This window comes from Uloborus diversus, chromosome 7 (assembly GCF_026930045.1).
Source record: "Uloborus diversus isolate 005 chromosome 7, Udiv.v.3.1, whole genome shotgun sequence".
In the NCBI taxonomy this organism is placed as follows: domain Eukaryota; kingdom Metazoa; phylum Arthropoda; class Arachnida; order Araneae; family Uloboridae; genus Uloborus; species Uloborus diversus.
Genome location: NC_072737.1, coordinates 6,149,726 through 6,177,310, shown reverse-complemented (window position 1 = coordinate 6,177,310; position 27,585 = coordinate 6,149,726). Strand labels below are relative to the sequence as shown.

Genomic DNA, 27,585 nt, shown 5'->3' with positions numbered 1-27,585 from the left:
ATAGATCTAGCCCCCTGCTTCGAGTAGTCCCAAATTCTTTCAACCAATCCAGTTTATTTTCCTCGGAAACTACCGTTTTTGTGTAGTAAAGGAAGGTTCCCTTGTCCCCTGAACCTCTCTCTTATAAACGTCCGCAAGTCAGCAAAAGAAAAATGGGGGAGGGGGGTGCATGAGATGAAAGTAAGGGTTCACACATGGTTCACACGAATAACCTATTCCCACTAGAGTTCCTATATGAAAACGTTGTTTTAGGGACTCTAGTTCCGACATAAACAAAAGGAAAAAAAATTGATATTAATTTGAATTTTTGGCATCTTGAATTCAAATTATGTTTTTCGCAATCACGAGCGTGTGTGTGTATGTATGCGCGTGTGTGTTTGTGTAGGTAGGCGTGTGTGTTTGTGTAGGCGCTTGTGTGTTTGTTTGAGTGTATGTATGCATGTGTGTGAGTGTTGTGTATGCAGTGCTGTGCGTGTAGGCGTTCGTGTGTGTATGTATGCGTGTGTGTTGGATATGGACGCAACCTGAACACGGTTTTCGCAAGAGGAGCAGTATCGTGAGGAGAAAACTACGCTTGTACTCCTCGACCTTCGGAAACGCATTAATATAAATTGGGGGAAACGAAGATGAAATCAAAATGAAAGTAGAACATAGTAAAAAAATGAGGTAATTTCCTGTAAAATTCTTTTTTATAACCTGAAAATTCATGAATTTTCATGTAAGAAAAAATACATGCTCCATAATTTGTGGCCTTGGTAAAAAGCACTTTTTCGTCATGTTTTTCAGTTTAGAATAAATGGCAACATTACTATGTCTTTTGATTGTTTACATCTTTCACATGTCAAACTATCTTTCCAATGAACTGTTTCATCAAAATTTATTTCCTCATAAATTACTTTTCAGATCACTATGCCTTTTGTATTACTTAAAAATAGATATTTCCTTCTCTTTTCTCAGTTTTAAAATGGAACAGCCACCTAACTTGTTGTATCTGTAACATGTAAGTCATTTTCATTTAAGCTTAGAATTATTCTCGTAGGCTCTTAAATTGATTCTTTTTTTAATCATGTCCGTTATTTTGTATTAAATTTTTATGTTAATTAAATGCATAGGTATATACTTATATTTGTTATGGGTTTTAAATTACATCCTTATAAATGAAATGAAACGTAATAGTGCTAATTTTACTCTTAATTTCCTCACAGATTTTTCTGCTATAAATTATGATATGCAGGGGTGCCGTTATGAGGGGGGTCATAGCATTACGCCTTTGGAATTTTTAGTGGTGGGGTGCTTTTAGGTGCTCTTTTTTTTTTGGAGTGGGGTAGGGTTGGTTCTCGACTTCTGGGGAATTTTTAATGGTATATGGAAGGGGGATAGGCACCCCTGTGATAGGAAAATATTCATGCTTGATTTTATAACCTACTTTCTCATTTTTTTAATGAAAAATTCATCTGTAAAAACATTAATTATCTTTACTTTTATGAGAAGGTTTGAGTTATGAGGGAATTTTGGAAACTTTCAAAAGTTTGAAGCGTTTGTCATTCCTCGTCCTCATTAAGATTAATTGAATGTCCATGTTTCAGCCTTTAGAATAAAAGTAACAAATTGTTAAGTTTTGTGCTGCTTAAATTTTACCGTATTTTATGCATTTGATGTACCTCAAGGTCAAAAAAAAAAGGGGGGGGGGGGTTTGATCTATTTTTTTCCTCATCTATTTTTCCAAATGTTAAGAAATATCTAAAACTGTTGAATTTTAAGCAGACAGAGTGCTGAAATAGTTTTCATGATTTAGAAACTTATAGTGTTACTCTCAAGGTTAATTAAACCTGCAATTATTTTTGTCCTTTTTTTTAAAACATTGCTGTATGTTTTTTTTTCTTCAGAAAGTTAAAGTAACTAGAAGATACCCATTTTCCAATCTACAAAATTAGTGCTATGAAAAAATGAAAAATATTTCATGTAATTTCATCACAAGATACATCTTGAACTTGAAGACTACAAAATGTGTTTACAATTTTCTACAAATTTGTACTGTAATGCATTCAGGTGTTGTTCTCTTCACAAAAAATTAGTCCAACAATAATATTGGCTAGAAATAAATTTGTACATGCATTAAAAATTTCTGATCATTACTATGCTTCTCATCCATCAAATGAAAAAAATCATGCTTGTTACTCTTAATGAATTTGATCAATTTGTTCTAAAATTTCTTGCATTCCTTTGCATAGAAATCCTTTTGGAAGAAGTTATTAAACCTGATAGACCCCCATAAAACCATTACAAGTAATGAATGGCTGTCGAAGAGATGTTGCCAAAGCAAAATTCATATATGAGTATAAAACTCAAAAGAAGATTTACTTATGGGACAATTTTGGTATTTAACATGTTTACCGGCCTTGGTTATGGTAAGTCAAATTATATTGTATTTTATTTATTCTTTTGTTTCATTAACTGTGTACACCATCATTATGTATGTAGAACTTTATATAATGTTCATTGCAGGGAGGAATTATTTTGTTTAGAAGAAATGCAATTTTCTAGAGAAAAGACTAGATGTAGATTTTTTTTTTCTTTTTTCACAATTAATTTAAAATTAATATGGAAGAAGGAATGTTTTTCTCATAATTTTTGTCAGAATTAGGTTGTATCAGTTCAGGATTCTTTTTAGTAATGAAGTAATTTTATATTGCACTTGATGTAAATATTAAATTAAAATAAAAAAATTAAAAAAAAAAAAAACCTCTTTCACAACTTACAAATCCAAAATATTTTATTACTTCATTATATTGAAAACGGAAGACGGGGAATGCCAAATACAATTTGTTCCCTGTGCTTTCAAAAGTCATAGTCTGGCCCTGGCCCTGATGGTTGGTAACTGCAGTCTCACTTCCAATGAGATGGAAAGGCAAACATCTGGTTTACAGGTGGAAATGTGTTGGTTGGTAAGCAGGGGTCTGTCCAGGGTTTTTCACAGGGTCCGTTTTTTGTGAAAAATCAAATATTTTTGTGAAAAACGAAATTTTTTTGTGAAAAATCAAAAAAAAAATTTATGAAAGATAGTTTTTTTTTTTTTTTTTGTAAAACAAAATTATTTTGTAAAAACGAAAAATTTAAATTTATAAACATTAATAAATGCGTTTGGGGGAGGGGGAGGCTCATGGAGCAAACTACGGCATTGAAATAATTTGTTGGAAGTTTTACAGTATTTTTTGTCTTTTCTAAGGCATTTTCGAAGGTTATCATAGATGTATCAGTATCTATATACCGTTCCACATCTTGTTAAATTGTACTAGAAATTTTTTCTGAAGATTTTGTATAAAGAGTGAAATCATAAAATAATTGAAAAAAAAAAAAAATCAGGCAGTTGTTTAGTATTTAGCTTTTTGGCGCATGAAATTTTTACAGAGCACGAAATTTCGTTTTAAATTTGTAATTTTAACAAAAATAAGTATAAATTTTATTTGTTTACCTCTGAATAAAGCGTAGTAAGCATTTAAAAAAATGCAAAAAATTCCATTCCTATAGCGGATGCAAAAAGATTGAAATTTTTGAAGTGAAGGCATCAAAAGTATAAGAACGGAATATAAAAGAATTTATATTAGTAAAATCTTTTCAAATTGCATATTAAAGGTTAATGATAAACATATTGATAATGTCTATCGACATAGTTGAAGCAAAAATAAAATTAAACCATCGAACCGTCTTGACACTTTTAAAAGAACACGAAATTCTGCTTAAACTAATGATTTCACTAAAAATAATGAAAATTTTTATTTATTTGCCTCGTAACAAAGCTTAGTTAGCATGAAAAATGAGTAAGATTTGATTGTCATACCGGATGCAAAGAGATCGCGTTTTTCAAAATGAAGGCATCAAGAGTGAAAAACAGCATATAAAAGAGTTTATTTAAGTAAAACAATTTTAGAATTGCATTTTAAAAGGTTTACATGATGAATATTATTGATAACCACCGACATTTTTGCCGAAAATTCGTAGTTAGAAAAAAAAAGGAGGTAGGGTAATGTAAAACAATGGACAATACCAGATTCCCGATATGGACATAGGAAAAAAATACAGGAATTCCGGTTTATAACCGATACACGAGCACCCCTGTTAGCATAAAAAATTCAAAACTAATATAATTTCTTCTTAAGATAACGTTAAAACATCACACCATAAAGGCACAAAAATTGCCCAGCTGGAAAATGTTAGGAATATTTTCCAAGTCCCTGTGAAAGGTTTACTAGACATTTATTTATTTAGCGTTAATGTTAATTTTATAGTTGGTAACCATATCTGAAGCGATCACATTTCTTCCCCAACCTATAGCTATTCTATTTGTTAGCAGTACCAAGTTCAATTCGCTGATATGTGTTATTATTGTTTAGATTGAGAGCAGAGGAAGAAAGGTGCTGAGGCAGCAATATCAATATGCAGAGGCCATAACATTTTCAGAAAAATCTATAACAACAACATCATTGCAGGCTGCTGTGATAAAAGAAACAGTAAGCATCACAGAAATATGCAGACATTTCTTTTGAAAAATTAGCCGTTATTTTGATTTTAAATTTGCTTTTACAGTAAATGATTTGTGAAAGATCCTTTTTTGTTGATTAGAATTTTGTGAAGGGTCCATTTTGGTTGATCGGAATTTTGTGAAGGGTCCGTTTTGGTTGATCGGAATTTTGTGAAGGGTCCGTTTTGAGTAATCGTATTTTTGTGAAGGGTCCGTTTTGAGTGATCGTATTTTTGTGAAGGGTCCGTTATAGGACCCAAATTTCCCCTGGCCAGACCCCTGGTAAGGTATGATTGAAATTAAATCTTACCAATCAAGGTGATACATTTAGCTGAGTGTGAAATTCGAGTTCGTGAATCAATATGACTAAAGATAAAAAGTTCGGTAAACATCAATTAGTTTATTATGAGGTAAAAATATAATATATGGCTTTGATAAAAGTAAATAAGAAAGTATAACATTACTGCAATTATCCCATTGACCTAGACAACTAAGTTAGTTTAATTCCTAATTGACCCGACTTTCGTTCATGAAGGAACAAAGTCTTCAAAGGAGAACCAACATTCTACTTCAATTAAACATAAAGACTAACAGCCGAAGCTTGCTGAACAAACAGCAAGTTGGCTTGCCTGAACTAAGATAGTGCGTAGAGGCTGTACAAGAAATGAGAAAGAGATCAACTGATAGCAGCTACCACTTTGTATCCCCGATCTCATTAGCATATTATCACTCCGATACTACCTGATAGGTGATCTTCAGTGGTCAAGCCCGAAGCATGTACAAGTGACGTCATTTGTTCTAGAAGGATCGACGTCGGGGGTTTTTTCCCGAAGTAGTGACATCATGAGCAACGCCCACCACACATGCCATTTACTATTCCAAGACTAATTACGTCACAGATTCTAGTGTTTGTTAAGGAACAATGACTTGAAACATGCAAAAATCTAAAGGTTATCTAATATGATAGAATAATGATAATTAACCTTCACTTATGTAGACATACCATGTCTATCAAAATGGACTCTTCTATTAGTAATTAGGGATGCCAGCTTTTTCAGTATGTTAGCCTCTAAATTAAGCAGAGTCACATTGAAATTGACAGAGTACCCGCATCAAAATTTTACATTTCTCTCTCATTCAGGCAGACTGGACGTTTACAACTTCTGTATCATACAAGCGCAGACTGTACCAGAGATAATCAAAATGTTGATTATGGAATTACCAACTTAAAACTAAACTAGTATGTTGTGGCCATCACGAAACTTTCTTCTATATCTTTCTTGTGAATTCTGATCAATCCCTATGCTTGAAGAGAATGCAATATTCCCAGCAAAAAAAAAAAAAACCTGACGGCCGTTCGAATTCTTGAATTCCCGCAAAGCAAAGAACGACTTGAAAGTTATTTTAAAAGCCTTGCTTGAATTAATTAGCTGTTTTATTTGTTAACAAACATAAAATGGCAACAGTTATTAATTTTAAATCATTGCGATAACATTTCCGATTATTTCCCAAAAATTAAAATCACGTGAAATAAGCAGACGACAGTATTACAATTTATCTTTCTTATTGTTGCATTTATAAAGCTATTTTTCTTTACACAAAAAAAAATCAGCCCCCCATGGAGCGATTGGCGCCAAAATTGAAACAACGTCTATTTACAAATAGATTCACATTTATTCCAAATTTCATCCAAAACATAGCATTACTTCTTGAGATATGGCACTCACAATGAAAAAAAAGAACATTCGATTGCGCCACCCCCTTTTCAGCTTTTGACACCGAAATAAAATCAGCTCTTATACCCACTAAGGGCTACTTGCCGATAATTTTTTCTTTCATTCCGTTCATTATTTCTTGAGGTACAGCAGTCACAATTGACGACAAAAAACGTTCTATAGCTCAACCCCCGTTTGAGTCATTGACACCAAAATTGAATCAGCACCTGTTCCTGTTAATGGCAACATATGGACCAAATTTTGTTTGATTCCGCCAGTTACTTCCTGAGGAATAGCAAGCACGCGTAACTCGAAAAACGTCCCATTGCTCCACCCCCCTTGGAGGAATTCGCGCCAAAAACCAATGGGCACAAGTTCACATAGGGGCACATATGTGTACCAAATTTCGTTCGATTTCATGCGGTAGTTTTTGCTGTAGAGCGGCCACAAAAAACTGGTCACACACAGACGTGACACACATACACACACACACACACACACAGACAGACAGACATTTTCCAAAAATAGTCGAAATGGACTCAGCACACCTCAAAACGTTCGAATCCGTCAAAATTCGAAATTCGAAAATTTGCACGAATCGAATACTTTCTTCTATATATTAGATATAGAAGAAAGTAAAAATCAAGTCTTTAAGTGTGTGTGTGTGTGTGTGTGCACGAGAAACGAATTGAATAGCATAACTTTGTAAACAGTTCAAGTTCGGGGGAAAAAATAAAAAATATATAAATCGTCCACAGGGGTTTTGAAATTAATTAGGAAATTAGTAGAGCGGCCACAAAAAACTGGTCACACACAGACGTGACACACACACGGACACACATACACACACAGACAGACAGACATTTTCCAAAAATAGTCGAAATGAACTCGGCACACCTCAAAACGTTCGAATCCGTCGAAATTTGAAAATTTGCACGAATCCAATACTTTCTTCTATATATTAGATATAGAAGAAAGTAAAAAGAATCATTAAAAAGTTGTTGTTGTTTTTTTTCAGCTATCATATTCCCCACCATCTGGAATTACATCCACGAGAGGTTGGAGGGTGAAAGTTACATGCTCGGTGTGGTGATCTCTGCTTATAGTATTTCCTCCTTGTTCGCAAATCCTCTGGTCGGGTGGTGGAGTGACAGGAGCCTGAACACCAGACTCGTTCTCCTGGTGACCATTCTGGCCGAAGCCGTCGGCAGCTTTCTCTACTTTGTTGGCATCCATACCTGGGTGTTGGTGCTGGGTCGGCTGATTGCTGGTATGTATGTATCCACAATTGAGGCAGTGAGAAGCAAAGGGATGTAAGTGCCAAAATTAAAAATTTGGAGGTAACTAGTAAAAACGGTAGGAAAAGCTCTCCTCTGTTTTAGGACAAGAGACAGAAAAAGTAGTCCTGGTAGGTGTTGCTATACAGTACAATTTAGAAAATTTCTTCAATTAAAGCCTACCAAGAATCTGAACATTAAATGCCTTTTACTCAAAACTTAACAAAAAAAAACAAAACAAAAAAAAAGATTAATTTGAACTTTGACATCTTGAATTCAAATTATTTTCGCAATCACGACTGAGTGTGTGTATGTAGGCGTGTGTATTTGTGTGTGGGGGATATGTGTGTTTGTGTGTATGGGGTATGTGTGTGTAGGCATGTGTGTTTGCGTCTGTGTGCAGGCATGAGTTTGTTTGTAGTTGTGTGTGCATGTGTTTGTGCTTGTGTATCATGTGTAGGTGTCTGCATGTATGCGTGTATGTGTGTGTGTATTTGTTTGTGTGTAGGTGTATGTACGTATATGTGTGTGTGTAGGTGGGTGTATGTATGCGTGTAAGTGTAGGATATGGACACAACCTGAAGACTGTTTTCGCTAGAGGAGCAGCATCGGGAGGGGCCCGTCGTCGGTGGTGCTGCAGAGGGAAGCGGAGGAAAATAAAATCAAAGGACATCAAAACAGTCAAATGAGAACAATAAGCAATTGTGATTGCTCAAAAAAAAAGAAAATCAATTTGAATTTTGACATCTTGAATTCAAATTATGTTTTTCGCAATCACGAGTGTGTGTATGTAGGCGTGTGTGCTTGTATGTGGGGGTATGTGTTTGTGTGTGGGGGTTATGTGTATGTGTGTGTAGGCATGTGTGTTTGTGTCTATGGGGGGGGGGTTATGTGTATGTGTGTGTAGGCATATGTGTTTGTGCCTGTGTGCAAGCATGAATGTGTGGGTAGTTGTGTGTATGTGTTTTGTGTGTGTGTTTGTGTGTATGTGTGCGTGTATGTGTAGTTGTGTATGTATGCGCGTGTGTGTAGGACATGGAGACGGCTTTCGCTAGAGGAGCAGCATCGTGAGGAGCTCGTCAACGGTGATAGTGCGGAGGGTGGCTGTGGGAAAAATCAAAGGAACGTCAAAAACAGTCAAGTGAAAACAATAAGCAATCGTGAAAAAAAAAAAACATTCCTTTACGTCTCACTTCATTTAATATATTATGAGTCATTCTTACTTGCTGTTGCTAAAATTGTGAGATCGTGTGAAAAAAGAGCAAAAAACAGAATTTGTGTAAACATCCAATTTAGTACTACTTGATTTGCGCAACCCCTCCCATAGGGGGCTGGTGCACCAAAGAAGTAGGGGGGTCAAAAGAAGCATATAACTTAGGGGCGTGGCCCCAGAATCAAATTTTTCTTTTTGTAAAATGGGGGTCTATATTATTGGCTTTTAACATTATTGACTTAATAACTTCTAAATATGGAACATGACATCTAAAATCAGAATGGATGGCCACCGTCAACTTTCACCTTCCATTTTAAAGTTCCATTCTTACGAAATAAGATGAGAAAAGTTCTTTTATTTGGAATTTTTAGTTTTTACTTCCGTAAAGTAAATCAATCCACCCTATAAAAATAATTTTTAAATCAATCATTAATTTTTGATTCTGAAAAGTGAGGGCGCTTGGCCACTTAGCTTTTGAATGGGGCAGTTGCTCCCATTGCCCACCCCGTACGAGGCGCTTATCCTATCAAAAGCTGCTAAGATTATCGCCAAATTAGAACTACTTGGGTAGCTTGTCAAACTCAGCTAGCAGAAGTCAAAAGTTTATGGCTAATCTATATTTCGCTACTTTTGGCTGTTTTTAATGCCATTTGGCATTTTATCTTGAGGGCCACAAAAATCACATAGTACCACAAAATGTTTTGAGTTTGTTTTGTTAGGTTTATTAGAACAGTAATGATATTAGTTTCCCTTACTCTTTTAAATCCTTAAATATTTTTTTAAAAAAATGTTTTTACACTGATGAAGCATAAAAGTTCTTACATTTCCTGTAAATTATACAAGAATTCTCAAGTTTGCTTAGATATCCTTAACCATTTGCGCTGGAAAAATATCCCATACAAGTCAAGATGCTGTTGTCACAAAATTATTTGTCCCAATTAGAAAAACTTAAAGGACGTTGAGGTACAGATGTGATATACCCCCCCATTTTGCGACATTCGATTTTTTTGCACAAAATTAAAATATTTTTCTCGCCAATAAGGCAATAATTTTTTATGCATGGCATCCCTGGCCAAACTAACCTGTGTTTAGCAACCCGAAGGCAATCTTACAGATCTGTTCAAACTTGTTTACTTGGGTTGTTTGGGTTTCACGCAGGAGAGATACGTATTGTTGTTTCGTGCAATATACCTTACAGGAATGCTTATTTTGTGTTAGTTTAAATTCAGTAGTTGTGTTTTGAAGTAAAAACATTAGAAGATGCCAGTTTCTTCAAACTTGAAGGTTAATTAAAAGTTAACTCCAACGTGGTGTGTATCTGTAACGTGCCATTGTCATATGATGTGTTGTTTTAGACTGAGTGTGAATATTTATACCATATAAAAAGGTAAGTTCTTTATTTTAGAATTCAAAAAAAACCTCTCACTTCCAAAATTCTTTGTTTTTACAAATCCTTGAGGGGTTCTTGTAGTTTTTAACTTTATTTTTACTGTATGTAAATTAATTACACAAAAATAGTACGGTTGTTTTGTTCTAAAAGTTAATTCTTATCGATGCCACGGATTATTTAGACATTCTATTAACGTGCCTCCTTTAGGTACTGAATTTTATGTTAACAATTGAAAGTTCTTTCGGTTGTACTCTTAAAAATGCTGAATTTTATTCATAAATCTGCACAATAATGGTGCATATTTCACACTTAAAACTGTGTCATTATTGTACACTGAACGGAAGGAGCCACCCTTGGGTGTCTCCATGAAAATATACATAACTGTGACCATACTCCGACTGTAATGTATATTAACAGTCGGAGGGATAACTGGCGAGCCAGAGGTCTCATAGTACTTTCGTAATGAGACCGAGGCAGGGCCAGACCAAAGGCTCGTATCCCGGAGAAATGATGAAAAAAAAATTAATGCATTCATTTCGACTTGTAATTAATACAATAATTTATTTCATTGTATTTCAATATGTTTACAAAAAACCCCGGCCCTGTACATTTTTGAAGCATATATTTGTGATGTTTTTTGTTGTGCTTTTATGTTGTTTTTATATATATTGTGTTCTGAAGTGCTTTGATCATGTTTTCTTATCTGATTTTTTCCTGTTGGCGCTAAAAAAGCATCGCTAAGAACGATGTATGACATATGTCGTCATACATCGTTTTCTTGGCGCCAACAGGAAAAAGTCGCCAAGGGTGGGGTATATCACATCAGTTCCGGACGTTGAAATTTCCATTAAAATGTAAAATGTTCCACCAATTAAGTTTAGCAATAATAAAAGTTCCATGTGACTGCATGAGGAGCAATCACGGCAGCAACTGAGGAATACTTTTCTCTTATCTACCAGTTAGAACACAAGCATGTCACCAAGTATATTCAGTAGGTCACAGCAGGTACAGTATGGTACCTACTGTACTATGGCTCAGTAGGTACAGTATGATCAGTGCTAATTCTGCATTAGCTACCAGTTTGTTTGGCACTCTTGACTTCCATAAGAGGTTTTCCACCTCCAGCTCAGTCGCTCCTATGCTGAGCTGATGAGTGTGCTAATAAGCACGAAACTGCAGTCTTCGACTGGAATTGACTGAGCTAGCGGTGTATTTCATGTCACCAAGTACCAATGTTGCACCATAGGCGGATTAAGGATTGAGTTCCTGGGGGGGGCAGGATTTTTTTTTTTTTTGGAACAACATTTTTAATTGCCCTCCCCCCTCCCATGTTTTTGTCTGCTTTCTGTCATGGGTAAGGCCATTCTTTACTTTTTTATGTGTCGTTTTCATTACTGTGTGTAATCATGCTGGCCTTTTTAAATTGACCTTAAAAGAGAGGGGGCTGTTATTAAGAGAGTGACGCAGTGCTAAGTTTTACGCTTTAAAAGTGCTTTGTGATGCAAGTTAATACTTTAAAAGAAATGGTGCACAGATTTAGAGAATAGGTATCAAGAGAGTAACATACTACCCATTTGAACAATTCTTAATTTATACACTTGATAAGAAATAAAATTGAAGCACACTTTTGCTTAGGAGTTTCAAAGACTTGTCTAATTATTTTCAAGGTTTGGTTGGTTAGATTGGGTTTTTGACTCAAGAGCCCTTGTAGGCTATACTGCGCCAATTCTTTTCAGGGATTTTAGAACCTATTAATAATTTGCACTTTCCAGTCTTTGAAATTGAGTAGTAGATTATACACTTGTACAGTAATGTTTAAACTTTGTAAGAAACGGCTATTTTAAGTTTAAAAAATAAATAAACTTTAATTTCCTATTCAAAAAAGAAAAAATCATGATTTTTTTTTTTTTGTTATAAGATTTTGGAAGATAAGTTGTTACTATATAAACTCCTCCCAAAACTGGGGGGCATTGTCCCCTTTGCCCCCCCCCCCATAAATCCACCCATGCTCTTCTAAACTATTCAAAAACGAAAAAATAATGATTTTTTTTTTTAATTTTTGGAAGATGTGTTGTTACTATGTAAAGTCCTCCCAAAACTGAGGGGGCATTGCCCCCCTCTGACCCCCCATAAATCCGCCCATGTGTTGCACTATTTTACACTCTTACCCCCCCCCCCCACCCCACCCCAGTGCCCTGTGTTTGTTGTCCAAGACCATCATCTTTGGGCTAAATTAATTATTATGATCTTGTTTTAGGTATTGGTTCTGGGGGAGGAGCTGCGGTCCTTGCAGACATAACTCGAACAACAGAGGAGGGAGAGAGGACTTCTGTCCTTTCCACGGTCATCGCTTGTCGACAGCTGGGATTGATCATCGGGCCAGCTTTCAACATTGGTCTGACGCATATCAATTTCAAATTCTTTTCTTTGCCGGTCGATAAATACTCATCTCCTGGGGTAATAATTGAAATTTTACAATAGAATTTCTTTTCTGTAATTTGTGTATGTGATAAAAGTTTTAAAAGTCTTAGTAAACGAATTATTGTGGTACCAACAATCTTACTTTCTGACTGCTTTAACCCCTCCCCCTCCCACACACACACACACTGAATTTTCACGGGCAGTTCAAATGTAGAGAAATTTGCTTTTAAAAGTAATTCAAACAAATTATTTGATAAAACATTTTTTTTTATTATCTTTCAATAGTAATTTTTCTAAAAGTTACTATAAAATGTTTGTAAATAAATCAATGACCTCAAGTTCACATGAATCTAAAATATACTCAGCAGAACCTTTGATGTTGAGGAGTTGATTAATGGTAAACAAATCTTATGCAGTACTTAAACTCAGGTGCTTAGTCAAGTGATCAGGGCCGGATTTAAGGGAGGGCAGGCGGGGCTACTGCCCCGTGGCCTCCACAACAAAGGGGCCCCCGCAGTAAAATTTTTACAAAATATCCTAACTTTCACGGGTCAAAAATATATACATATATATTAAAATATTCGGATATATATCAAAGTATCGGATATTTTCGAAAATATGATCATCTTTTCGAACCCTGATTAGGGGCCTCCACTCTTCCAAATCCCCCCTGCAAGTGATTGACATTATCCCCCCCCCTCTCCAAAAAAAAAAAAACACTGCACATTTAAATTCTCAAATACAGTCAAACTTGTTTATCCCAAACCTGCCTATCTCCAAATACCTTCATCTGTCAAAGCCTTACAATTTCCCTGTGTTTGTAGTGTGAATTTTACATTCTTCTATGTTCTACCTGATTGTATTCACTATTCTAGGAAATTCCATTAACTCATGTTTGAAAACTATTTCTTTAAAAGAGATGTAAAATTTAAATGAATCTTTTTATGTTCGTCCGATCTTTTCTGAGACGCATGTTTTTATATTCCAGCTATTCATGGCTCTCCTATGGTTAGCACTGGAAGTCATCGTTTTCTTCGGCTATCACAACCTCACAGAGTTGAAGAATGACGAGGACGTCGAAAAGTTGTTCGATAATTACAACTCTATAATCACCGGCAGCATTCCGTACAGTGACCTGGAAAACTCCTCCACAATCGAGGTGGCCTTCACCTCATCCTATCCCCCCTACATGGGAGGGATAACCCCCATTTCCGAGTCCCTTCCGTCTGCTATGAGTTACAGCTCCTCCCAGCCAAATCTCCAAGTGGAATGGCTACAGGACAATGTGGACAACTTGAGCCTGGTGAGGAAAGAAGAAATAGAGTCCATAAACTGCCAAAAAATACTTGTGGATGCAAACATCCCAGCGCAGCAAATTAAGCTTAAGAGACAAAAGCTCGGGCCACAGCGCTCCAGGAGCACTTCCGATAGGATGATAGAATCGGCGGAAAGAGTCATACAAAGTATGTCGGGGTCTTGCGGGAATTACGGAACTGACTCCAGGAGTCGGGCCGAAACGGCCAATTCCAGAGTCTCAAGCACACGCCCGAGTACTTCTCGTAACTCTTCTGCTCCCCCATCTCTGCCAGATGAGAAAACAAGCCTGTTGAGGCACATCAGGGAAGGTATTGTGGCTAATTTCATGAAGGTGCTTGTCCTGTATAAATTTTAAATATGACATGAATGTTAATTTTACTGCTTTTTTTTGGTTTTCAGATTACTTTCGAGATGAAATTGTAGTGCTCCTTGGCCTAAATTTTATTTCGTGTTTCTCTCAGACAGTTTTAGAGGTAAAATTTCTTAAATATTTATTTGATAATGGGCAATTAAGCGTTTTTCAACATTTCCTGAAGTAATATATGCTTCTTTTATTAAGGGGAGTCAGTACCCCCCTATACCGTCAATGTTAATTTGCACAGGTTCATGTACCTTTTTCTGAAAATGTGTTAAAGATACAATTATGAAATTTTTTCTGTACCTTATGTAGACTCTTTTCTGTATACTGAAGTAAAATTTTACAGAAAGAAAGTTTAGTTTTTTTTTTTAAAAAAAATCTAAAGTGTAAGACACTGTATTTCTTTCAAAAAATGACATTTTACAACGCGAAATCAGCTCTAAAAAAATATTTTTTGATTATGAGAAAAAAATTACTTCAGTATATGCAGTTAGATGTATGGGATATGTGGTAAAAATTTCAAAGCCTAACAAAATTTAGTTTCAGAGAAAAAGGAACATTTAGTTGTAAAAATACCATTTCGAGATATTGCAATTTAAAGGGGAAAATCATATCTTATCAAAATAGGTTTACATTTTTTAAAGCTTATTTAAACTTACTTGTAATATGAGCACGATCAAGAAGTTTGTATCATTAAAAAGGTATTGAAACAGAGTTTTAAAATATATAAAAATCAAAAAATCGATTTTTTGAAAGTATTTAGGGTACTGACTCCCCTTAAGCATATTATTGTTTATTAAGCTTCCTTTATTACTGCTATTATATGTCTTCCTTGGTTGTTTTATTATTATTATTATTATTATATTGGTAAATTTGTATTTTAAACATTTTTTCTGTCCTATTTTATTTATATTATAAAATCAGTTCATTTTAACATGAGCAACATTATTTACTCTGAGAAAATTCAGTCTGTTCTCAGTGTCTCCCTAAGCATTTACTGACATTTCAGTTAGTTATAGTTTCTGTACTGATCTTTTTTTTTTTTATCAAACTTCTAAGTTGGAAAAATCTAACACGATTTACAAACTCAAATCACCACAGAAGCAGCTAGCTGCCAAGACTGAACAAGTGTTCGTAGACCTGACAACTTTGCTACCTAACTGCACTTCATTGAAAATATTGAATAATCTTTCTTTTTTTGTTTTTTTTTTTCTCTTCAATTGATATAGTTATTGCTTTGAAAGGGCTTTGTTATATTTTCATTTATTTCGATTTGAAAATTCCTTGGTCATTGTTAGAAAGAAAAAAATAAAACGTTTTGAAAGGTTACTCTTAAATGATATAATTTTAAAATATTTTACAGCCATATTTCTATCACAAAGCCCAGTCAGTGGTTCAGTGGTAGTGCATCACGCTTCCATGCCGCAAACCTGGGTTTGATTCCTAAGTTTTGCAGGGTAGACTTCGCCGTTCATCCCTTCAATGGATTGATAAAATAAGTGCCAAGTGGGCTTGGGAACTAAGCCACGGGGGTTCCACGTTTGGCTGACCACCTAACCGGAACACCTGCCTTGGACTCCAGAGCCCTTGGTGAGGAAACTGAGTTGGGCACAGTTGGCCTTGACCCCCACTAGCTGTTGTGCCACTAAGTTTGGTTTTTTATTTCTATCATTTCCAATTTTGTAAAAAATTAAATACAGTAGATTCCTGCTAATCTGAGAGTTCGGTTAATCCAAACTTTGCTTAATCTGTGGTTGCATCTCTACATAGTATAAAATGAGGTCTCCAAAAAGCGTCTGTGTGTTTGAACTCGCAAAACTAGAGAACTTTCCGGCCGATTTTGCTGAAATTTTCAGTTTGTTCCTTTAAGTCCTGAGAAGGTTTGCAGACCAGTTCGAAAACAATTCAGTGAATAGTTCTTTTTTTATTCCAATTTAGGCCCAATTTTCACGTAAATTCCCGAATATGGGGGTGAAAAATTACTCGCAAATAGTAATATTATATATCGTTGGAAAGGGAAGAATTTTCCGCGTTCTACGCAATTTGTTCCAATGCTCTAACTTAATTGCGGCGGGAGTTATTTGCGTTTTCAGCTCGAATTTTTTTAGGCTTAGCTGAAATTTAGGCACTACTTCCTTCATTAAATAAATCAATAAAAAGTGAAGGAATTGTCCCACAGCTTTCTTTTTGACGCCATTGGAAAAAGCGAAATTTTTTACTCCAGATCTATCTCGACCTATGGTCGAAAAAATAAGCTTTTATCTCGAAAGGGAAAAAAGTTACAAGCCTATTTAAATCAAATTTAAGAAATCTCGGTTCCATTCAAATTGTGAACCATTTTCTTTCGCATTTTAATTCCTTAAACTTATTTTATTTTGTGTTTCCATGGTTACTCATTTTAAAACCATCTTTCTGGATTTAATTTCTTAAATGTATTTTATTATCTGTCCTCATTGTTTGGAAGGGAAACCATGATGTTTTTTTATTTATTTTTCACGCCTGATTGTTGAATATACGTCACTTGACACAATTTTTATTTTCAAGGTTTACCAGGCAAAGCCGGGCAATGCAGCTAGTTAGTTATATACTTTTCCTTTCCTCTTGCAAGTGGTTAAACTTTGTCACCGGCCTGTTGAATTGGCAGTCTGTTTTTCTTAGGATTTTGTCTTCTTTTCTCAACTCGCTCTTCGGGTTCAGATTAATCCATTTTTGCCTCTGAGGAGTGTCAGTCAATATACATTTTTTACAAATCTGTTTTAACAGATATCTATCTATTTAATCTTTAATTTTTTTGGTGGCATTTAACCCTGAATTTCTTATTACGTAGTTCATATTACGTATAACATAATCGAAGTTTTCAACGATCCTAAGTTGGTGTGTTGATCCCGATTAACTCGGATTATTGGGATTTCACTGTATTTATAAAGAATGGTTGTAGATCTTTTAACAATTGCATTGAACCTACTTTTATGTAAGTAGCATTTTTTAAATGTTTTATATGCAAATGCTATCAAAATTTACGTTGATATGTTTTGACTGTTGATAATGTCTGTAGACTATGTCAAGCAATAAAAGTTTTTTATGTTTTTCAGACTGTTGTTACACCTCTTGCTCAAAAATTTTACAGCTTTTCCGAAATGGATAACAGCTATATCTACTTACTTGCTGGAATTGAAGTAAGTTTATTGCACTGTTATAGTTATATCTACACATATTAGGGGGACCAAAAAGTAATATCAGTTTTTATTTTACATTAAATTCAAGAAAATTAATTTTTAACTTTTATTTTAAAAAAATCATTACTGTAACTACACACATTATCCACTTGCTGCCTACTCTTTGTTGTGAGGTTTTTCAATCTTGGATTCTTTAGAATCAATAGGTGTTGGAGCAAAATATCTAGAGATGACAGTTCAAATATCATCTAAATTTCTGTGACAGTTGTTGCAGTTGCAATCAAGGGAAGTCAACTGCAATGGGGTGAAAAAGATTTTGATTCAATTTTTTTTAAAGTGAATAAGATATATGTCATCTGCAAAATGGAGGGAAAACTCCATGCATGTTTAAAACATGAGCTAACAGTTGTTACATTTTATTTATTTGTTTAAAGCAGAGTAGGAAAAAAGGGTAATCTCTGAGTCAAGACCCCTTCCTTAATACTCAAAATTAAATTCCTAGAACAAAAATTAGAGTCATACTCTTCTGTTTAAATGGTGTTGTCCATCATCTCATGTATTTGTGTGTGTCATGACTGTCTATTTTAAATTAAAATCAAATTATAAGTGTTTCTATTTGTATTTATACTAGTGGTACCCGCACGGCTTTGCCCGTAATAGAAAAATCAAAAGGTCTTTTGGTTCGCCTGTATATTTACAAATAATGTATGGTGAATTTTCTCACCAATTGGCTTGTACCCATGTTACGGTTCCACGCTATGATAATTTCGTATCTCGCCAATTGGCTTGTGCCCATGTTACGGTTCCACGTTGTGATAATTTCGTAATTTACTCGTCCATCTTATGATATTTTTGTTCTTAAAATCGGAATAGAAATGGAACCACATCGAATTTTCGAAAAATCGCTTCGAGGTGCACACTCCCATGCTACAAACTAACTTTGTGCCAAATTTCATGAAAATCGGCCGAACGGTCTAGGCGCTAGGCGGGTCACAGAGATTCAGACATCTAGACATCCTACAGACATCCTCCGGACAGAGAGACTTTGAGCTTTATTATTAGTAAAGAAGTACCAGAGCTGGCTGTTTTTCTGCTTGACACCAACATTATGAAATTTCTTGCTTTGCTTTTGTTTCTTAAAGACTACAAATTGTACTAGAAATAGAATCTTTGTAACTCTTTGTAACCATAAATACACTCTCAGACATAAAAAACGATGCACCAAGAAGGGGTTATCCAAATGACATTAAATTTGGGATGAAAGTGCCTTACGACATGTCGTGCAAATGATTTAATGAAAGCAAAGCGGTACAGAGCATCTTAACTGAGCATCTAGAGGGGGTATATAAGAGCATAAATTATATTCCGCATCATCACATCAATGAGAATGTCATTCCGTTCACTCAATTTGACTATTGTTATGCCTGGTATGCACATGTTCGTCCACATTATCAACAGATGTCAGCATTTGAAAGAGGTCATGCTATTGGCCTATCAGAAGCTGGGTGGTCAAATCAAAGAATTACTTACCGTAAAATCCCGAAAGTAACCCCCCCCCCCTATTTTCAAAGCAAAACTTGTTGATTTCAGAAGAGGGGTTTATAATCGAGATTTTTCTGAAAAATTAGTCAAAATAATTGTTTTTAGTAGCATTAATTTTAGAGTACAGAAAAGAAATAATAAGTAAATAAGAGTTAATATTAATGAAGAAAGAGAAATTAATTAATACAAACCTACGGACACTCCCGAATAACGGACACCTCTAATTAACGGACATTTTTGCAAGTCCCAGTCCCTCAATATAGGCCATTCCATGTAATTCACTCTGAATAACGGACACTCCGAATAACGGACAGTTATTTCACAAAAAATTTCCCTTGCGATCGTGGCACTTCCGGTTTTTTTTTTCTTTTCACAGAATATCTTAGTAACTGCTTGCCTTACAAATCTTTTCATCGTCCACAACTGATATCCCCCCCCCCCCGTCATTTCCTTATCACTGTTTCTTGGAATTAAAAGGGTGGTAATGGGCAGAAGCAGCGATTGGGGCTTAAAAGTTGGGGGCAGAAAAGAAAAGAACTAAAAGGCATGGTACTTTTTGCGGGCAGCAAAAAATGAAAGAGAAAAGAAAAAGTCATAATTTTGTTATGGCTAGTTTTGGGAGTATTGAAGCAGATAAGTGAAAACTGATGTCAGCCTAACAATTAACGTACGTTTTCTTTAAGATTTTAATGAATTTTGTACACAATAACTATTCAAAAGTTAAGATAAAAAAGGGGAAACTGGGTGCTTTTTCTAACTGGGGCTCTCGGGAGATGCAATTAAGCATACCGGCGCCGGTAGTAGTCGGCTTTATGGCGCCGTGGTTTCGTTGGGTTGTTTAATTTTTAGACACGAAAAAGATTTGCCCATATTCAAGGTCATATTGCCAACTGTCAATCATGCAATAGTGATACTCGAGATAAAATAAATAAATTAACCATAAAAAGTGTGTGGGGGGAGGGGGGTTGCTCCGCCGAATCGCCGCCGTCGGTAATGCAAAAAAGAGATGTCAAACTGTATTAACTGATTACTTTAATTGATTAAATGCTTTTTAAGACAAGTGTGTGCTGTCAGTATACCTTTATTAAGAAAAAACAGATTACTTACACTTGACGTAAAAAGTAGTAAACCTTTCGCAATTGTTTCGATTGTGTTCTACAAAGGGAACAACAGCCCATTTTGAAAAAGGTAAATTAAGTAGTTCCTCCTAATAGCGGACACCTCCCAATAACGGACAAAACTTCTAGTCCCTTGACTGTCCGCTATTCGGAGGTTTCACTGTAATAATAAATTGCGTGAGGGCGCCGTTTGTTTCGAAAGAAAGGATTTTGCACCTTAAGTTGGCAAAACCCCTATAATTTATCGCTTGAAAATTCATTATGTACTGAATGTAATAAGGTTACAGTAAAAGAAGAAAAATCTTAATGTTCTTGTTTCAGAATGGAAGCAAAAATCGTATTCATGGCCGCAAATTCGTTATGAAGATCGTAATTTCGAAAACTGAGCTTTACAAAGTTCGTGAACGCAAACACAGACAAATCTCTTACTCGATTTAGTAAAATTTACATTTCTGATGATCCAAAACTCGTTCAATTTCATTATTTCTCCTTTAAAAAAGGTTATTTTTAAGTTTTGCGCTACTTTTTAAGCAGCACGTTTCCAAAATGGCGCTGTGTTGAAGATCGTTCAGTTTCACAAATCCGAACAAAAATGCTCCTTCCAAAATGAATAAAAAGCAGTACAATCATATAAATTTCTTTTGTAATACATATGAACAAAAAAAAAAAAAAAAAAAAAAGGCGCCCTTGCATCAAAAGGAGTCTAGACATTTTGCAATAAACCATGGAGACCTTTTTTTTTCTTTTTTGTTTAAATCATTGTGTTTTCTTTCTTTTTTCATTTTAGAAGAACAAAACTGCACATGGAGGGGGAAACTAAACCTTTGTAAATGCTTTCCAAGTAAAGCAGAAAATGTTATCCTACTTTTTTTTTAGGGAGTGGCAAATGAAGATGATCAGAAAATTTTCAGGTGAAGGGGGGGGGGGGCGGGTATATTCAGGATTTTAAAGTGATTTCACGTTCCACAAAAAAAGGGGGGGGGTACTTTTGGGATTTTACGGTAGTATTTAGGTCAGAGTGATGCCGCTATTCGATGATGTTTGCAAGAATGGATAAACCATGGTCAAACACAGCATCAAGAAGGCAGCGGACGCCCTAGACAGACGACTGACCTTGAAGACCGAGTCATGGTTAGAGCAGCTCTTACTGTCCCAGAATCATCTCTACCAACGATCTGTCGCATTACCAGGACAGTAGTGAGCACAAGTACAGTTGAGGCAGTGAAGAGTGGAAGAGATATAAGTGGAAAAATTAAAAATTTGGACATAACCAGTAAAAATGAAAGGTGAAAATCTCATCTGTCTTGAGGCAAGAGATACTACTAGTAGCCCTGGTAGGTTGTGTAATACAGTATGATATAGAAAATATTTTTATATTTTTAATGAAAGCCAACTGAGCCCTGCAACTTTAAACGCCTTTTACTCAAAACTTGAAAATGTCCACTTACAGCCCATTGCTTCTCACTGCCTCAGTTGATAAGAGCGTGGGAGAGTGAGGGCTAAGCTCACAATGCCCTTTACATCGACTTCCTTTAAGCCCTACGCATTGACAAGTTCGTTTGCAGTAATGCCCAAGGGCGCCCATATGAAAATTGTAAGGTTTTTTTTTTTTCAGATATTTTCCCCATGGTTTAGCTGGGTATTTTCCCCATCAAAACCAACTTCAGGTCAGATTAGAGTCATTAAAATTTGAAATTTTTAATAACTTATTCATTAATGACTGAAAAAGAAATGTTTTTACGTTTTTAAAAAGAGAAAGTACTAAAAGCAAGGAAGTTCTAATTTCTAGGGGGGGGGGCTCGAGCTCCCACTTGCCCCCGGTATGGGCACCTATAGTAATGCCACTTTCGTTCAGCGTGGAACTTGACCGACTGGAGCAGGTATTTTTTCAGTGATGAGTCCCGCTTTGAACCAAGTCCTGATGACCAGAGAATGCGTTTCTGGAAGCACCCAGGAGAGCAATGGTATCCACACCTTACTATTGCCCACCACATTGGCCGACAGCAAGGAGTTTTGTTCTCGGGTGCCATTTCTTTTGACAGCCGTACACCTTTGGTGGTGGCTCTATTACAGCTCCCTGGTACGTAGACGAAATTCTGCGACCTGTTATGCCATTTTTATCACAGCATCCAGGAAATCGCATATAGGGGTGTCCATATGGGAGGGGGGGGGGGCAAGTGAGGGCTCAAGCCCCCTTAAAAATTAGAACTTTCTTGCTTTTAGTACTTTTTTCTTTGCAAAAATGTAGAAACATTTCTTCTTCAGCCATTAATGAATAATTTATTAAAAATGTCAAACTTTAATAACTCTAATCTGTACTGAAATCAGCTTCTATGGGGTAAACAGAGTCAGATAAAACTATAAAGTATCTGCAAGCTAATCATTGTCTATCACGTTAAAAAAAAGGGGGGGGGGATTGTCGGGATTCCAAAAAAGAAAAAAACATTTTTAATCATAAGTATATAAGTATAATCATAAGTATCTTGGGTATATACTATCTGTTTATAACTTTTACAAATTAATTAAATAATAGCAGTTTAAAACAAATTAGAAGTAGGCAGTAAGAATTTGAACGATTATAGCGTGATGTACTCGTGCCCGCAGCGAATACATCCACTGAAAGTGCGGGTGTATATACTATCTTGTAATAATTTTTACAATCTAAATAAATAATATCAATATCAATTTAAAACGAATTAGAAGTAAAGATATTATCTTTACTTGTTGTTCGTTTCAAATTGATCTTCATTTGATCTACATCTTTTATTTAAGAACTTTTACGATTATCGGACGATGTGCAACTCCGCGGCGAATGTATCCGCACGTCAGCGGATGTATCCGCGCACGGCGTGCGCTCGTGCGTCTACATTATCTAGCTCTGGGGGTAAATATTCTGCTGAACCATGGAGAAAATATCTGAGCCCACCCCCCCTCCTTAAAATTTTGCATATGGGCACCCATGACTGCATATGCATGACCACATACGGCAAGAGTCTCAACTGATTACCTACGATCTATCCAAACTCTTCCATGGGCAGATAGATCACCTGATCCGTCTCCAATTGATTATGTTTGGGCTGCGATAGCCAGCCGACTTCAGCCATCTGAAAAAGTGGCTAATTTAACACGGCAATTAGAGTGGGTGTGGCAAGAAATTCCACAAGAGGAGATTTGTGAACTTTACCGGTCAATGCCACATCATATGTTGACTTGAATAAGAGCCGGAGGGGGTCCAACGTCATACTGAATTGTTTGTTATATGTAGCCGTAGCTCATTAATGAAACATGCAATTTGTTTGAAATTTTGATTGTTTTTTTTCATTGCACGTGAATATTACCCCTACCAAATTTCATGTCATTCGGATAACTCCTTCTTGGTAAGTCATTTTTTATGTCTTAGAGTGTATTTCATTGCTTTTAATTTAAAAACTGCAAACCTAAAATGTTTCATATTTATCTCTAATGTTTGAATTTGACTTTCAGATAATTCTGGTGTTTGGTGCCATCAAATGTATTAGTCACAAAGTTTCAGACAGGACGCTTTTGATATTTGGTTTGATTACCTTAACCTTAGCAATGGCTTTGCCGATATGGTTTGTTCCCATTGCTGTGCCAGGCAAGTATTCAACATATTTGAGTTTCTGTATCATTATTTTTTGAGTTTGTGCTGTAGTTGTTAAACAATTCTTTAAAAATATTCATTACCTGTTTTTAATTTACGAAAGGTGTAATATGAAAGCCAAATATATGAATATATATACTTATATATATATATATCTTTGTATGCACTATATGTAACAATAAGGCATTGCATTATGTTCAAAATAAATAAAATACCAAACAGCTGTTACATCTGAAAAAGCACTTTTTTTTTCCTTTTCTAAAGAAACTTTTGCAACTTACGCTATTATACCAGACTTATCTCCTGGGTACTGGGCTCAGAAAGAGAAAGCAGGAGCAATCTACTTGTTTGAGAGAGAACTCAAGAGCAATTGAAATTTACATTTACATGAGAGAGGATGTATGTGATGTAGTTTTATTTGTACGGTGTAGGAGATGTGTGTTATGGGCTTCTTAAATTTAGAATATAATGCAATTATGTTACATAAGCTAAAGTATATAGAATACTTGGGGGCATAAGAAGTAAGGGGCCATTCATTAATAACGTAAGGATGATTTTGGCAATTTTTGACCCCCCTCCCCCATGTAAGGGTAACCCCCCCCCCTTATCTTACGTAAGATTCCATTTTATTTTTTCAAAATAATAAAATTACGAATCATACATCACTGAAGTCGTTCTTAAATTCACTACTAATTGAATTTTCTTTAAAAACCTTTTTGTGTGAAGAAATATTTACTAAAAAGATTCTACTGTCCGCTGTGGCCTTGGGCAAGTCTATTTCTTTCAAGGGAGAGGAAACAGTAAGAAGAGGAATTTTCAGCGCAGAGTTGGGCTATCGTCAAGCTTTTTGAACTTCAGCCGTTTTTCCTCGCCCTTTTTTCAGCAAATGGAATCGTTTAAACCTCCAGCCAATGGAGCTCAACTTGCCAGAGGCAGACAGTAGACAATGTTTTTCGACAAAATTTTTTGCTTATAATGCGATACTAATTAAAAATAAGACATACCATGCAGATACACAGCGTGATTTTTTTATTATATTTTACACCATTCAATTTTGAAAAAAAAAAAAGTAAAAAACAGCTCATCCTAATGCGTTTTTTACCTTCCAGAAGCAAATGAAATACGATCCCTGCTAAGCAGGGGCGGATCTAGAGGGGGGCCATGGGGGCCATGGCCCCTCCCAAAGCCTTGTGATTGTAGGAATTTTTTTAAGGAAAAAAATATTATGAGAAGATAACAAAATTTAACACATGTATTTATTTTACTGAAAAAGAAGTATAGGCCTTAATTGGGAGACAAATTATATCCCTATCCTCAAAACAAAACTTTTATTTCCAAAATTTTTCTGCATCTTTTACATCATTTTTTGATTCCAACTACAGACACTTGGACGATCTCCAAATGCTGTGGTTCTCAGAGTATACCAATTGTTCACAAGACCAAAGAGAACCTAAATTTTCGTTTTTATGACTTTAATTTCGAAACTAGGAGGAGAACCCCCTTTTCCCATGCCCTTTCACAAATGTCTTGATATGTAGCAAAAGATTGCATTTTAAGTCTTTTATTCAGAGAAAATGTCAACGGAAACTAGCTTATCCAGCCCTTATCACTTAACTTGCTTAAAAGCAAATTAAATGAATTTTTTTTGGGACATCAATTACAATCGAGTTTTGATAGGACCCCCTCCCTCCCTAGTTTATATCGTGATGATAGCTTTAAAAGGAGGTTTTTGGAGAAGCTCACGAATTTTCCATCCCTTTCTAAAATATGTATAAAAATGGTTAAAAATCGAATTTTTAGAGCCTCAAATGCAAAATATTTCCAGGAAGGAAGGATTCTAAGCACCTTCACTCTTCCTTAAATGTAAGCAAACATTACCTAAAGGTGCATTTTTAGGATGGACAGCTGAAGAGCTAGAAGAGCATCCCTCCTCTTCTAACTTCTCAATGTATAATGACAGAATATTTTGGTTTCTAAGCTTTATTTTCAAAAAGTATTTTGGGTCAAAGCACCTGAAACCTGACCTTTCTCAGCACATCATCAAAAATAGACAAAACGCGTTTTTAGTTTCCAAATTTTCAAAAATTACTCGGAAATTTGAATTTTGAAACATTTTCGAGGAGATTCCTAAATCCACCCCCTCACCTAATGTCACGATACTCCGAAAGTGAGTTTTTAAAACTTCATTTTAATGAATTTCTGGGGAGTTATCAGGGCCAAATTTCCCAATAAGCAGAGTACTCAGCTGCCTAGGGCGGCAAATTTGCTATTATAATACACATTTTTTTGAATTAAGTTGTTATTCTTGAAAGTTAAATATTTGCATTCTTTCATTTGCCACAAAGACAATTTTTTCTTGTAATTTAATAATGATTACTTTCACACATCTTATGAAAGTCAAATGTTTTTCAATCATGGTATTTGCCGAATCGTCAGCAAAATTTGCCGAATAAAAATTTTTTTGTGAGATCACTGTGATCATTTCATCGGGGCGCCTCAGAATGTGAAACGCCATCATTTCTTCATAAGTTTGACAGTTTGAATCTGGGGAACACTTTTTTACTTTTTTTTTTGAGTCAATGATATTTTGCTTCTTTTAGGGGGGAGGAGGAGGGGCGGCAGATTTCAAATTTGCCTAGGTGCGGCATGGAGCTAAATTCGGTCCTGGGGAGTTTGTTTAAAAATGTCGGATGGCCCCTCCCAAAACAATCGGCTGGATCCGCCACTGCTGCTAAGCCACTTGACCGCGTGGTTTCTAACTTCAAATATCGACTTCGAAAATATTGCATAAGAATCGGTCGACCCTGCCCCCTCCAAGTAAGGGCATGTAGTGATTTTTCCACATCCCACCTCCCCCTTGGGACCCTTACGTAATTAATAAATGGCCCCTAAATGCATTTTTTCCTACCAAAAAAACATAGAATACAAGATTTCATAAGATACTTACTTATGCAGAATAATGTATATATTGAGAAGTTGGCACTTTTTATAAACAATCCCCCCCCCCCATAATTTTATTTATGTGTTTTTTTTTTTTGACTGTAATTCTTTATTTCGTGATTCATAATGAAAGAGATAACCAAAATCAGCAGTAACATGTACAAGAATGGTTGCCGACTTCTCAGTTTCTTTTTGTTTTTTAATTTATTAAGAAAGGATATTTACACCATACATTAGTAAAGTAAGAAAAAATGTCAAAAAAGCACTAATTGCAGATTACTGCAGTAATATATATGCAGTAATCTGCAATTTGTGCGTTTTTTACGTTGTTTTTTCTTACTTTACTGTTCAGCACAAAGGTATTTATTTATCTTACAATACATTAATGTTTTACATTTGAGCTTTTAAGTTCTATGCTACTCATTGAGAAATGTGCCCCCCCCCCCCCCAAAAAAAAACCTATTTTGTGGTTATGTGTTATAATGTATGCACATTACTACAATACTGCACCCAAAATAATTGCATCAAATTATGTTTCAGGAGAGATGAGGACTCTGCCATATTTTATCATTACCATCATAATTGACCTTATTGGGATTGCCATCATTATTGTTTGTTCGTCATCTTTGCTTTCAAAACTAACAAATGATGATAGTCAAGGTATGTTACTAACTTAACTAAGGGTCAGGGTACGTTTATATACATATACAGTAGAGTCTCGAAAACACGAGGTAACTGGGGCTCATGCTACCTCCAATTACTGAAAACTCGGATTATCCGGAAAAATGTTTTAATATTTCATAATTAAAATTTTGCACTATTCATACAGCATAGCTACATGCATCTTTTCTTCCTTGTCCAAAAAAGAAAAAAGAAAGTATCGTCTTTACGAAAAATGTATCACTTTTATTTCAACATGAATTTAAATTTTGATTACTCTTAAACGAATTTTGACTTTTTTTTTTCCATGGTGACTG

General features: G+C 35.4%; 1 protein-coding gene across 1 annotated transcript; it reads left to right on the top strand.

The window, feature by feature from the left end:
- Nucleotides 1–837: 837 nt before the first annotated feature.
- On the top strand, nt 838–27,268 carry LOC129225701 (uncharacterized; the record flags this gene model as incomplete). Its single annotated transcript, XM_054860178.1, is given in 9 exon segments — nt 838–1,000; nt 2,232–2,408; nt 7,253–7,504; nt 12,372–12,571; nt 13,524–14,160; nt 14,252–14,325; nt 17,303–17,386; nt 23,530–23,662; nt 27,149–27,268. Coding segments are annotated over 8 exon segments (1,615 nt in total), but the record flags the coding sequence as incomplete, so codon positions are not given.
- Nucleotides 27,269–27,585: the final 317 nt, after the last annotated feature.